The sequence below is a fragment of the Geotrypetes seraphini genome, chromosome 1 (genome assembly GCF_902459505.1).
Source record: "Geotrypetes seraphini chromosome 1, aGeoSer1.1, whole genome shotgun sequence".
NCBI lineage: Eukaryota > Metazoa > Chordata > Amphibia > Gymnophiona > Dermophiidae > Geotrypetes > Geotrypetes seraphini.
Window position 1 is genome coordinate 299952317 of NC_047084.1, and position 13921 is coordinate 299966237.

The 13921-nt window shown below is 43.9% G+C and overlaps 1 protein-coding gene across 4 annotated transcripts in view; it reads left to right on the top strand.

Moving 5' to 3' along the window:
- Window positions 1-13921, top strand: part of LOC117364847 (drebrin-like) — a 239838-nt gene that overhangs the window by 213818 nt on the left and 12099 nt on the right. For all 4 annotated transcript variants that reach the window (XM_033954529.1, XM_033954559.1, XM_033954550.1 and 1 more), the window contains 4 exons: window positions 1058-1112; window positions 3856-3930; window positions 6371-6494; window positions 10158-11177. In XM_033954529.1, the coding sequence (XP_033810420.1) occupies window positions 1058-1112; window positions 3856-3930; window positions 6371-6494; window positions 10158-11177 (1274 nt within the window). The remainder of the gene's footprint in view (window positions 1-1057; window positions 1113-3855; window positions 3931-6370; window positions 6495-10157; window positions 11178-13921) is intronic.

Sequence of the window (13921 nt, forward strand, 5' to 3'; positions counted from 1 at the left end):
TTGTGTTATTGTCTCAGAAGCATTGAGCAATGTGTAGCAATAAAGGCGCTCTAGACCTTTCCGTGAGCAATGGCTTTGTATCTTGTGCCATGTTGGGACTGAGTCTGAAGGATGCCAATGTGATTTTGACAACATATGAACAATAATGGGTGCAATAAAATATTGGTTCTCAAGTTGGTCCTTAACTACTTCCTAGCCCAGGGGTAGGCAATTCTGGTCCTCGAGAGCCAGAGCCAGGTCAAGTTTTCAGGATATCCACAATGAATATGTATGAGATGGATTTGCATGCACTGCCTCCTTGAGATGTAATTCTATCTCATGCATATTTATTGCGGATATCCTGAAAACCTGACCTGGCTCCAGCTCTCGAGGACCGGAATTGCCTACCCCTGGGCTAGGATCTAGGGAGCACTCTTGTAAAAGACAAGGGTCACAAGAGTAGAAAAATATAGAGGGGGAGAGAGAGGAGCAATAACTGTCAATTTTAAAAAGTATGTTGAAATGTATGTTTATTTTATCCTGCTGTATCTCGCTTAGTAATTTGAATAAGCGATTTATCAAATCAAAATAAAACTTGAAACTTGAAGGCTGTACTTCTGTTGAACTCTGAAAAGAAGAAGAGGGTAAAAACATTACAACAGTATTATAGCCAGAATAAAGAAACAGAATGACATTCTTCTAATCTAATCTAATCTTTGGTTTATATACCGGGTCATCTCCCAGTGGAGCACGACTCGGTTCACATATAATTAAGACTAGAGTACATAGCAGAAAACATAGGAGAAGGAAGAACTAATTAAAAACTAAAGTGCATAAGAAAAATAATTATAATATTATCATTTCGTTGAGGCTGTAGTTAAACCATTTAAAAATTGCAAGAACAACAAAGTTTTCAGGAATTTACGAAATAATTGCAGCTGGCCTTAAAGCCTAATGGAGTCAGGAAGTTCATTCCAGATCTCTACAAACTTGAAAACAAAAGATTGACTGAGCTTCCCAGCAGATTTAATTCTCTTAAAGGAAGGGAAGGCTAACTTTCTTCTCTCTCTTCTTACAGGAAGGCACAGGCCAGACTAGAGGCAGAAGAGAGGAAGAAAGAGAAGGCCAAATGGGTGAGCATGGAACTTTTCTGCCTCTGCCAGAGCAAGCAAAAAACAAAAGGAATTGACCCCAAAATATCCACAGTAAAGAAAATCCAGAGAAAACCAAAAAAACTCTGTGAAGTGACGATGTTCCTAAATGAACTTTATTTGAAAGTGTCAAAGTTCCAAAGGTACACTAAATTCATCCACATAAAATAAATTCATCTACATAAAAATAGGTTATCCACATAAAAGCCTTAAAGGACCTAGTCCGCTAGGGATACAGGACCCAACACGGTCCGTGTTTCGACAAAAAGTCTTCTTCAGGGGTCCCTGGGGGTCCTATAAAGGTGAATACGTAGGAAACAATTGTGTGGTGAGCCGGAAGTGAGATACCATACAATTGTTTCCCACGTATTCACCTTTATAGGACCCCCAGGGACCTCTGAAGAAGACTTTTTGTCGAAACGCGAACCGTGTTGGGTCCTGTATCTCTAGCAGACTAGGTCCTTTAAGGCTTTTATGTGGATAACCTATTTTTATGTGGATGAATTTATTTAATGTGGATGATTTCAGTGTACCTTTGGAACTTTGACATTTTCAAATAAAGTCCATTTAGGAACATCGTCACTCCACAGAGTTTTTTTTTGTTTTCTCTGCCAGAGCAAGCTGCACTGATGATTAACCATTTGTTTTCCTAAGAATGAAAATGTGTGCTTTAATTTTGCTTGATGTCCATTTCTCTATCCAAGGTGTGTTCAGCTCTGTTTGGGCTGTGAGGTGTTACAGGCTGCAGTGTGCTTGCAGTCTCTCTGCATCTTTTTGTGGGTTGGTAGGAGGTGGAGTCTTAGTTCTAGGTGTGGTGGCATTGCAGTTTTGGGTGGATTACAGGGGCAGAGCTTCCACAGAGCGAGCCTTGCAAAAAGGCCAGGGCTGCCCAATGGTAGGGGCTACCTGCTGATAGACTTTTCTTGACGTGAATTCAGCAGTTCAGGAGTATGCCTGCCTGTCCCCTCCCTACCCAAGGTCTTTTATCTCCCCTTACTCTCCCATTGTCCAAGATCCAATAACTCTCCCTTTCTCTCAGTTCCTCTCTCCTTACCTATCTTTAAACTTATCCTTATTTCTAGAGATCGAAAGCGGATGCTTCACATCTGCTGCCAGTGGCCTACCCTTTGATGTGTTCTGATCCCCTCTCTGACATAACTTTTGTTTCCAGTTGGGTAGGACGTTTCAGAGGGAAGGCTGTCACTTCTGGCATTCTCTAACTGAAAAGATAGGTTGGAAAGGAAGGTGGGAGGTAGGTAGGGGATTGATAGAAAGTGAGAGTTTCCAGATCATAGGCAGATAGGAGGGAAGGGTAGGAGAGTAGAGGGTAAAAATGCTGGACCACCCAATACTTGAAGGCGCTTTGTGCTTTATTCCTGCTCTTCATGTGGCTTGTACTTTGGTTCCCTCTCTATCTTTCTACTGGACCACAGATGGAGGAAGAAAAAGAGGAAAAGATGTTGGTCTTGGGGGCAGAAGGGAGGAAAGGAGAGATACTAGACAGTTGTGTGGCTTGTACTTTGGTTCCCTCTCTATCTTTCTACTGGACCACAGATGGAGGAAGAGAGAGAGGAAAAGATGTTTGTCTTGGGGGCAGAAGGGAGGAAAGGAGAGTTCCTAGACAGTGGGAGAGAAGAGAGGGAGTGAGATGCTATAGCCATGGGGTGGGAGGGCAGGAAGGAAGAGGGAAGGAGAGATGCCGGGAGGGTGGAGCGATGGAATGCTGCAGCATGGGTGAGGAGAATGAGAGTTATAAGATTGTTACTCTATGCCAGGGTTCCACAATCTGTTGCTCTAGAGCTGATGCTGGGTTTTAGGTCTGACTGGGAAATGAATGTAGAAGAAGGGAGAAAGGGCTGACACAGAGACTGAGAATAGCAAAAGAGGTCTGGTGATAAACACCAACTGGGAATGACTTAGAGAGGGTGATGATGGGGTGGCAGAAGGGGGCTCATACTAGGGATGAGAGAAAGGTTTGATGTTAGAACTGAGAGAAGGGGGCTTGGATCTAAAACAAGGGCTGGGAATGGGAGAAAGTGTGTAGGAGAAGGGCTCTAATGCTGGGCCTGGAGGAAGGGAGCTAAGGGCAGGGAGCTGACTCAATGGCTGGATTGACAACGAGGCAAGCGAGAGAAGGGGGTTGGGGCTTGGAGATGTGTCTGACGCTGTAGCTGGGAGGAGAGGCTAGGGGCTGGAGGTGGGCAACGGGAGAAGGCAGAGGGTGAGAAAGGACTCAGAGTGCGGATGGATGGAGGGGGAAGAGAGAATGGAATGGGCTAGAGGGATGGGGTCACAATGGAAGGAAAGAAGGAATCAGAAGTTACACACCAAAATAGCGTGAAACAGCAGTTACAGTAGGTGCCTTTCTGTATCTGGGCACTTAAAAGTTCTAGTGTGTAACTGCAAAGGGTGAATTCAACTGGGCAGGTCATGGGTGTTCGGACTATTAAGTGTGTGCCTCGTTGAAACCTGTCAGGTGCATAACTGCTGCATTTAGGTGTGCCCATTTACACCCGTCTAAATTAAGGCACCTAATTGCTGACTTACTCTGGTAATTCTATAATGAATTAGGTGCGCAAATGTTCTGTTATAGCCTAGCACCTAGATTTTACAGCCGTTATTCCATCCCCACTTGTCATGAGTGACTGCAACACTATATTCTGAAGAGTGGAGGTTTTTCAACATGTTGCTTTATTTTAAAAAAAACGATTATTCCTTGGGCCAGGAGCAGCAGCAGAGAGAACACGAAGCTGAAATGAGGGACAAGTTCAGACGGAGTGAATCCATTGAGAAGGCAGCCGTGAGTATCCCTGGGAGGCACTCCCGTCCTCCCCACACTCACACCCCGATGCTCGAGCTGATTAGTGCTGGACTAGTGCCAGCATTAATCTGTGCAGAAGGTGTAGAGGGCTGCTGTGCAGGAAACAACGTGTGTGCCAAAGATTAGCGCAAATTGTATTTAAATGTAGTCAGAAGGATGTAAATGAGAGGTCATTTGCTATTCCCTCCCTGTGCTCAGAGAACCAGCGCACAAACAAACCGTGCCCTTACCGCTGGAAACCAATGACACGATGACAGATTTGTCCCCGTCCCCATCCCCGTCCAGTTCCCATGAGTCCTGTCCCTGTCCCTGCCTCATCCCTTCAAACTCAGTTAAAGGCATTGTTTAAACGGCGCTTTTCACTGAGCTTGGGCATCTGCCGGTGCTGAAAAAATCAGCACCAGTTAGAGAATCTGGGCCTAACTGGATAAACTGAAACTCCTCCCTGGCTCTGCACCGGCACCGTCAGATGATGCCACTGAAAATGCAGGCATGGCCCTGGTAAGCGGGTCTTATTTTAATAAGACCCACTCCTACCCGGATAAGTCCCACGGAATATCAGGTCCATAGATTTATTTGTGCTTCTAACTGAAGCAATTTCTTCATGTGGGTTGGTTTTTGATTGGACTGAGATTAGTTTGGCGCATACTATGGGCTCCTTTTACTAAGGTGCGCTAGCGGTTTTAGCACGCACACAAGATTAGCGTGCGCTATAGTGCACGCTAGCTGAAAAATTACCACCTGCTTAAAAGGAGGCGGTAGCGGCTAGCGCATGTGGCATTTTTGCGCGCGCTATTCCGCGCAAAAAAGGCCCTAACGCACCTTTGTGAAAGGAGCCCTATGACATGAATGAGCCTCACCTAAGTGTGAGGATATTTGTATGTTTTCTCCTAATGTACAAAAAGTTCTGCTTTTTCTGAAGTAATCTTCCTGGTTTTTCTTCCTCGATTCATTCCTTCTTTATTGCCATTTTCTTTTCATCACAGATTCCTCTTGATTTCTCTCATCAGTTTCATTATATCTAATCCTTAATCTTATCTAATCTTGACATTTCTATACCATCTTTTCTCAAGAAGTTGGACCCAAAGCAGTTTATAGCAATTGTCAACAGAATATTAATTAAAATACCAAATCAAGATTCAGCTAAAAGCTTTTGAAACAAAACAGTTTTCAAATGTCTGCAAAATAGTAAATAAGAAGACATCTTCTGTAGCAGAAACAGGAAGCACATTCCATACTTGGACTGCTTTTTAAGAGAAGGATTTTTCTAAAACTCTCTTGAAATGAACAGTTCTGAAGGTTGGGAAAATCAATGCACAGTTTTGTATAGGGCTACCAGATTTTCCTTTGGGAAAATCAGGACCCATGGCCACGCCTCCAGGTCCGCCCAGTTCTGCCTCTTTCCCGCCCTGTTCCAGCCCCACCCCCCAGACAGCATCCACGCATGTGCGGACACAATGCAATAATGTCACGCTTGCGTCTACACATGCACGGATGCCCCTTTCCGACGCGACTGTGTCGAGAAGCTTTTCAAAACCCGGACAAAGGGCTAGATTCACTAAGCCCACCGATCGTGTTTGTGATCGTTTAGTGACCCGATTTTTCCCCCGACCTGATTCACTAACCTTGTGGCTGATCAACATCCGATCCCATCCCATCCACGCATGCAAATGAGAGGAAATGGCATGCAAAGTAGGAAGGATGCGATTCACTAAATGAAATCGGGAACACCGATTGAGCTGGCCGATCCAAAGAGAAGCGACTGCTGGGGACCAGTCGCTCACGTCCTTTCCGACTGTCCTGCCAGCCCTGAAATAAACCTTCTCTTTGCCTCTGCTCTCTGCCTCCCCCGACTGTCCTGCTCTCTGTTCCAGAACACGCCGCAGTGCAGCCCCGCTTTAAACCTGTGGGTTAAAACCACGGGCTCGGGAGTAAAAAGTTTTTTAAAAATTTGCCACGGGAAGCAAGCACATGCGCAGACCATCTACAGGCAACAAAGATGGTCTGCGCATGTGTTAGGATCGCTCTTCAGCGTTTCGTCTGGTCAGTGTGGGGCGGGCCTCCGATTGCATTCATCTGCATAAAGGCTGTTGGTGAATGCGTCGGATCAGATAGGATAGGATCGGATCGAGGCAGATTAGTGAATCTAGCCCCTAGTGCTGGGTTTTGAAAAGCCGTCTGGGGAAATGCGGACGTTTGGTAACCCTAATTTTATTGCCACAAGAAAAATTTAACTAAAGAAAGAAACTCTACAGAAACTATACCATTTAACATTTTCTTTTTCTTCTTTGTCTTTTTCTTCTCTTCTTTCTTTTTCTCTTCCTTCTGCCCTTCTATTCCTCTTTCCACACCCTTCAGATTCTTTTCTCGTTGGGCTTTTTCCACGGCTAAATGGTGTTGCTTTATCCTGTGCTTCCAGGAAGCAGCGGTACTTGTGTCTCAGCGTTCCCTAAATCCACGAGACTTCTTCAGGCAAAGAGAACAACGTTCCAATTCCTTCTCCCCTTCCTACTCTCCTACTTCTCCTACCGGTGCTAGAACTGGTGAGTATGAGATCAGTGTCAGGCCTGCGCCCAGCGAAACCCCTGCTTCCCAACTTTATAGAAAGAGATAATGGGTCAGAAGGTCCAGTCCACACTGGCATCCCTAACCCAGGCTCCAGCCAGAGGTAGAGTCAGGGAGCATTAGGAGTATCCGAGACCCTGGTCCCACTGGCCCACCAGGACAGTTTTGTAGGGTAGGAATGCAAGAGGTGGGTAGTAAGGCAGGTTTGTTTTGTTTATGTTATCCACTTTCCTGTAAGTGCTTGAGCCATTCCCCATTCAAGCACAAATAGAAAGGGGAAATGTTTTACTCCCAGTGCAATAAATAGCTGCATATTACTCTGGCACTGTGTGCTGTTTTTCAGGCAGCTCACACTTTTTAATGACGTAAGCTATTACATAAGCCTTTGTTTATATACCGCAAAATGCCTTTCGGTTCGATGCAGTTCCAAAAATGTAAGTACAACAGAGAAAAGAAAATATTTAACAATAAAATAATTGAGCAATTAATATAAAGTAGTAGGCACATTGAATTTCTCTAACTGTCCCAAACTCGGATCACAATTTGAGCTAACGTACCTAAAATGTAATGGTTCGGACTGTATGGGAAAGAAAGAGAGATAAATAAAGTTCCAAAAGGTTAAGAAAGTAAAATTTCTAAAAGGGAGAGAGGTAAGATAAATTAACAGGTAAAATAATTAAGCAAGGATTCGACATAAATCAGCAAAAAGTTAAAAAAACCTCAAAATAAGCCAAAAAGAAAATAAGATTCAGTCAGTAAGGAAAAATAAAAACAGAACATGTCCTTGTTCGATGGCAGGCAGTGGCTGAATCATCTGATCTTCAACAGTCAGCTGCCCCCAACATGGCCGATTCGCCGGGATCTCTGCTTTGGCTGCAAAAATGCAATCCACAGGTGCTGGTGTTGAATATGGCTGATACCCGGCTCATGCACCAGGTATCTCTATACCCAGATATGCAGCACCGATATCTAGATACCAGCTATCTCTGAGAATTTGGGTATATCCTTAAAAGCCATGGGCAGCATTCAAGAAATATGTGAGGGGATAGGGTACAAGGAACGATTCTAGTTCTAGTGTTTGTAAATTATAAATATTGGGCCAATAGTCAACATGTTGATGACTGCCACCAAGGCATTAGGCCGGAAAGTCAATGTCAATGTCGGCCTATGACTGGGCTGCAGCATTGAGTTTCCGGGTTTCTAGGGCCAGCTACACTGTAGTTGGTTAAGTGGATTATTCAGGACCTAACCAGCGCATAAAGATATGACTACCTTTTAAGCCTGGTTGATTAAGTGCTGACTATAACACTTAACACTGCAAGCCGTTTGTTCTCTGCACCAGGAGTAAAAATGATTTTGGTGCATACATTAGAACACTGTTAAGCTGAAGCTTAGCGAAGCGCTCCAACACACTGATGACTGCAGCAAGGTCTTTGAGGGGGTAAAGAGGGGTTAAATGAGGAAACATGTATCTATTGAGAAGGCATGGGTCAGGGAATTCTTTCCAACACCTCTATGAGTTGTGTGTTTGTATCTGTGTTGACTCTTTCTGCCCATATGTATATATCCCTGTTGCATGAGTTGCCTCTGACTTAGAGGCGGAACAGAAAGCATGATTAGAATAGAGCAGCACCCAAACATTGCATTGGTTTGGAAAGAATAATAAAATGAAACCCAACGTGAAACCCAACCATTAGCTATCGCTGCCAACATAGTTCAAAAAATGGATGTTATGTTTTAATGAAGCAGATCAAACACACCAAGCAATGAATGCTGAAGACAATTTATTTGAGAGCAGGTGAATTAAATAGGAATATATAAGCAGTTACATTTTTAAAGCTGTTCTTAAGTCAGATATCTAACTCAGAACTTGTAGATTTTAAGATTCTTGCTGCTTACCTCTGCTCTCAGCTGACAAAAGGGCCAACTGGCCCTAACCACGTTCCCTCTAAGGTATAACATGCTCAACCACTGTATTGTACTTAAGTCTGGCGTTTGTAACTTGGGGACTGCCTGTATATGTTCCCTATTTTAAGGGCTCCTTTTACTAAGGTGCGCTAGCGTTTTTAGCGCACGCTCAAGATTAGCACACGTAAACCACGCGCTAAACGAAAAATACTAACTTTTAAATTGGTGAGAATTTGGAATGGACTTCCAGATTCTCTAAGACTGGTAGATCAATTATTTCAATTTCGAAAAAGTTTAAAAACCTGGTTGTTGTCACAATAGTTAATTTGATTTTAGCTGTCGTATAGTAATTTTAAGCGATTCAACATACTTTTTTCTAACTTTTTCCATCCATCTAATCTAACCAATTCCTGTTTTTATCTCACAGTTTTTACTTGTTATGTTTCATTTTTTAGATTCAAACAATTTTTATTGATGCATACAAAAACAACATAAGAGTATCACATTATGTATAATACAAGTTGAGCTCCTTAGGGAGTAGATTCGGTATATAAAACGAAGATTAGATTAGATTAGATCATTTCTTTGCAACATTCCATTGGTTTTGGAAGAATAAAAATGACTTCTGGTCTGCACATCCATAATTCTATCTGAATCACAATTGAAACATAAATACTTTAAGAAAAAGACTGAAGACAAAATAAATTTACCACACAGATTAAAACCAATACATAGTCCCAAATCAGCAAGAAATCTATATAGCTACTGCATCAGTTTCTTTCAAATGGCAGCAGGAGTCCTTAAACAATTGTTTTAAAGAATGTTTCCTTTATGCGTAAATAAAGAAAAGTATTTAAAATCGTACCCGTTTGAGGCTTTTATATATGCAGCGGTGACGGTGACGGGGCGGTGAATGGGGTTGCAGTGGCGGTGACGGGGCGGTGAATGGGGTGGCAGTGGCGGTGACGGGGCGGTGAAGGGAATGACGGTGACGGGGCGGTGCAGAGGATGGTGAGACGGGGACGGGGCGGTGACGGGGACCAATTTTTTCACCGTGTCATTCTCTAAGCAGGACAACACAGTTATGAAGAAAAAATGTCACTGAGACTGAAGCTGATAATCGGTCATATCACTAATTACAAATGACTAGCTCCTCTAAGACTAGTTATCACTTCAATGTGTTTTCAGTCTGCTGATTCCTTTGATGCAGCACTGTACTCCCACAGCCTAGCAAATGTCCCGCGGCTGCCGCTGCTAGTCCGGGGGTGAGAAGGAGAGGCATCGTCAGAAGTCAACCGGCGTCGGGGATCGGGGCAGAAACGTTGCTGGGGAAACTGCCGCACGTGTTGCAAACCACCGAAGGCTCCTACTGCGCATGAGGTGACACGGAGCCACAGATCATGGATCATGGATCACGGCCGCACGAAATTTCAACTGCGCATGCGCGCTAAGGGTTTTATTATAGTGGATACAATGCCCTAGAATGCTGTGGGGCTAACTGTTCTGTGTGCTGCCATTCTCGTGGCTATTTGTGAGAAATTACTGGAAGGAACAGGGAGTTAATCCCATCTGTAAAAAAAAAAAAAAAAGAGTAAAATTCTTGTTTGTATAATTCATTGACCCCTCATTCTTTTCCATGAAAAGATCGAAAGAACTCAGAGCAGAGAGTCATTTTGATGTGTTTGCTGTATTCATTTGCTTTTTGTGATACTTTTCTCTGTGCTTTATCCTAGGAGTTCCTCGGAGACCGTTCCTGCGGTATCAGCGTAGTCTGACAGAATCTGCCTTTATATTCCGAACACCGGAGAGCCCTGTCTCTCCCTCTAACTCCCTCCGAAATGAATTCTTTTCTTCCATGGGCTCTCGCACTCCTGAACCTACTTCACCCTCCTCAGGTTTTTTCAGTCCAAGTCCCACCAGATATGGGTCTCTGCCCCCTACTGTTCCGCCCAGAACTGAGTCTCTTCCTTTAGCATGCAAATCCCCACCTCCTATCATGCCACGCAAAGCTGGGTCTTTGCCACCTGTTAGCCCACCGAGAGTTGAATCTCAGCCCCCAGTAAACAAACCCCAAACTGGAACACCACCCCCCACCAATCCACATAGCATTGGATCTTTACACCATATTAGCTCACCCACAGATGAGTTTTTGTTCTCTGAGGGTCCATTGAGGGATGAATCTTCACCAACTGCCAGTCCATGCAGAGTAGTTTCTACACCCCCTGCCAGCACACCCAGACATGAGTCCTTACCTTTTATAATATCAAAGGAGGAATCTTCACCAACCAGCAGCCCATTTGAAGTACCACCTGGTGACTTGCCACAAAAAGCTGAGCCTGCACCCGCTGCCAGCTCTTTCGCTGATAAATCTCTGCCCCTGGAGAGCTTGTCAAGTCAAGATTCTGTGAAGCCTCAGCACCTGCCCCAGGAAGAGCCTGATTTGGCTGAAATTCCATCCACCGTAGAGTCCCTGCTTTCTTCCAACAATAGTACTGGAGTCCCTGCTAGTCCTATAATGCAGCCCACTGCCAAGCTTGTTCCTGATGCCACTGTTCAGATACCATACTGCAATGATGCCTATTCAAGCGAGTCAGTTGCTGATGGTTACTACTGGAAGTCACAGCAGGAGCTTGAGTTTCCCTCTGCCATGCAAGGCACATCCTTGGAGACACAACTGGACAGTTCGGAGCCTGTGCAGCAAGAAGAGCCCTCTGAAACCTCGATGCTTAGCTGTGGCAGAGACCCTATACTGGGTAAGGCTTCCAAAGTGAAAAGTTAGCTCTTACCTCCAACAGGAAGGTTTCAACCTTGGGTTTAACTTTATTTTGAAATGTCAAGGTAACAAGTTCATCCAAGGAAATAATCTGATGAAAGTGAAATAGTATAAGGTTAATATTATAGACTAGGATGACCCATTGCACATATATATATATGAATATGTAAGAAGAGACATAGGACATGTCGAAACCAGATGTGCTTTATTAATGGTATATCCAATATTCAAAAACAAGTCCTTGACATACAATGTAAATGTGGTCCTGACTAGGATACGAGTTTTGTTGACTTCGCAAATATTGTGCTGAAGCGCTCCAGCGTCTCTACTAAGGAAAGAAGCACCAGAGCGCTTCAGCACAATATTTGCGAAGTCAACAAAACTTGTATCCTAGTCAGGACCACATTTTCATTGTATGTCAAGGACTTGTTTTTTTTTTTTTTTTTAGTTCAAAGAGTTTTATTGATTTTATAAAAGACTAGCTGATTACCCGGCGTTGCCCGGATATTTATTTATCCCAAAATGTCCAACCCCCTACATGTCCCACCCCACTATGTCCCACATGTCCCACCCCCCACGTTACCCCTCCCACATGTCCCATATGCCCCACCCCCATGTCCCAACCCCCTACCCTCCACATGTCCCAAAGGAATGTCCCTCTCTATGGGGCTGAACTTAGACTTAAACGGCATCGGGAGTGTCGGTATTCATCTCTGCGAGCCCGAAAACTATGGGTTGGACATTAATATCTGTCGCTTTTGATAATTTTAACATATCACCCCCTTCCCACCCCCACAGTATTTTACCCCATCCCACCTGCACAATATTTTTCCCCAGATAGTAAGTCATATGTGTACCAAGTTTGGTTGAAATCTCTCCATGCGTTTCAGAGTTATGCTGAGTATGCTGTGAGCCCGAAAACACTATGGGGTAGATACTAAAATCTGTCATTTTCAATCATTTTTACATATCCCCCCTTCCCACCCCCACAGTGTTTGTCCTCAGATAGTAAGTAATGTGTATGTCAAGTTTGGTTGAAATCTGTCCATGCATTGAAGAGTTATGCTGGAACATACATACATACACACACACAGATATATTCAAATTATAATGTGAAATATTTGACAAAATGAATACAATACAACTAACGCAAAACTTGATTATAAACAACATTTTTAGTTTCACCTCCAGGAGCAAGAACATATAAATTCTTGGGTGAACCCACCCTTGAGCAAGCAACATAGAGTTGTGGGCCGCGAGACCCCCAGAACATATCACCCCAGGTAGTGAGGGATCTGCATACCAAGTTTCGTTCAAATCGGTCAAGCCGTTTTTGAATTACTGTGAGAATGGCAGCTTTTTACATTTTTTCCATTGACATGAATGGGTGAAATCTGATTTTCTGTTTGTAGCTCCGCCCACATGTGCAGGTGGGCCGCGAGACCCCCAGAACATATCACCCCAGATAGTTAAAGATCTGCATACCAAGTTTCGTTCAAATCGGTCAAGCCGTTTTTGAATTACTGTGAGAATGGCAGCTTTTTACGTTTTTTCCATTGACATGAATGGGTGAAATCAGATTTTTCTGTTTGTAGCTCCGCCCACGTGTGCAGGTGGGCCACGAGACCCCCAGAACATATCACCCCAGGTAGTGAGGGACCTGCATACCAAGTTTCGTTCAAATCGGTCAAGCCGTTTTTGAATTACTGTGAGAATGGCAGCTTTTTACATTTTTTCCATTGACATGAATGGGTGAAATCTGATTTTCTGTTTGTAGCTCCGCCCACGTGTGCAGGTGGGCCGCGAGACCCCCAGAACATATCATCCCAGGTAGTAAGGGATCTGCATACCAAGTTTCATTCAAATTGGTCAAGCCGTTTTTGCGTGATCGCGGCACATACACACACACATACATACATACACACATACATACCTCCGATTTTATATATATAGATGAATACAAAGCCAACAATATGCGTGCTCCAACAAGGAGCACATTATAACAATGTCATTAACTTGTTTTTGAATATTGGATATACCATTAATAAAGCACATGTAACTGAAGGTTTGTTTCGACATCTCCTGTGCCTCTTCGTTTGCTGCTCTGTTTTACTTCGAGGCCTGGGACCTTCTTTCTCCTTTTTATGAATATGTAAGATCATGTACTGAGAGCAGGTTAAGTTTCTTTTTTCTACAAACTTGTATGTATAGGAAGATTATGGGCCCCTTTTACAAAGCACCAAAGCCCATTCAATTCCTATGGGCTTCGGTGCATTTACCACAGCGGCATCCCTACCATAGCTTTGTAAAAAGGGCCCTGTGTTGGGAGAGCATGATCCAAGGTTCTCATTTTCAGATTTGTATGTGTATGCAGGTATTAGAGAATGACACGGGGAAAAAATCTGTCCCAGTCACGCCCCGTCACCGGTCCACCATCCTCTGCACCGCCCCGTCATCGCCATTCCCTTCACCGCCCCGTCACCGTCACCGCCATCCCTTTCACCGCCCCGTCACCGCCACTGCCATCCCATTCACCGCCCCGTCACCGTCCCCGCTGCATCCATATAAGCCTTAGTACTGTAATATTTAGCTTTTTCCTTTCTTATAAATCAAAGTTCCTGCTGCTGAACTAGAGAAAGAGATGTTCAGCTGGCAGGGCTTTGTTTATAAATTTTTATCAACACAACTAATATACTATTTTATCCTAAAGCAAAAAATAAATAA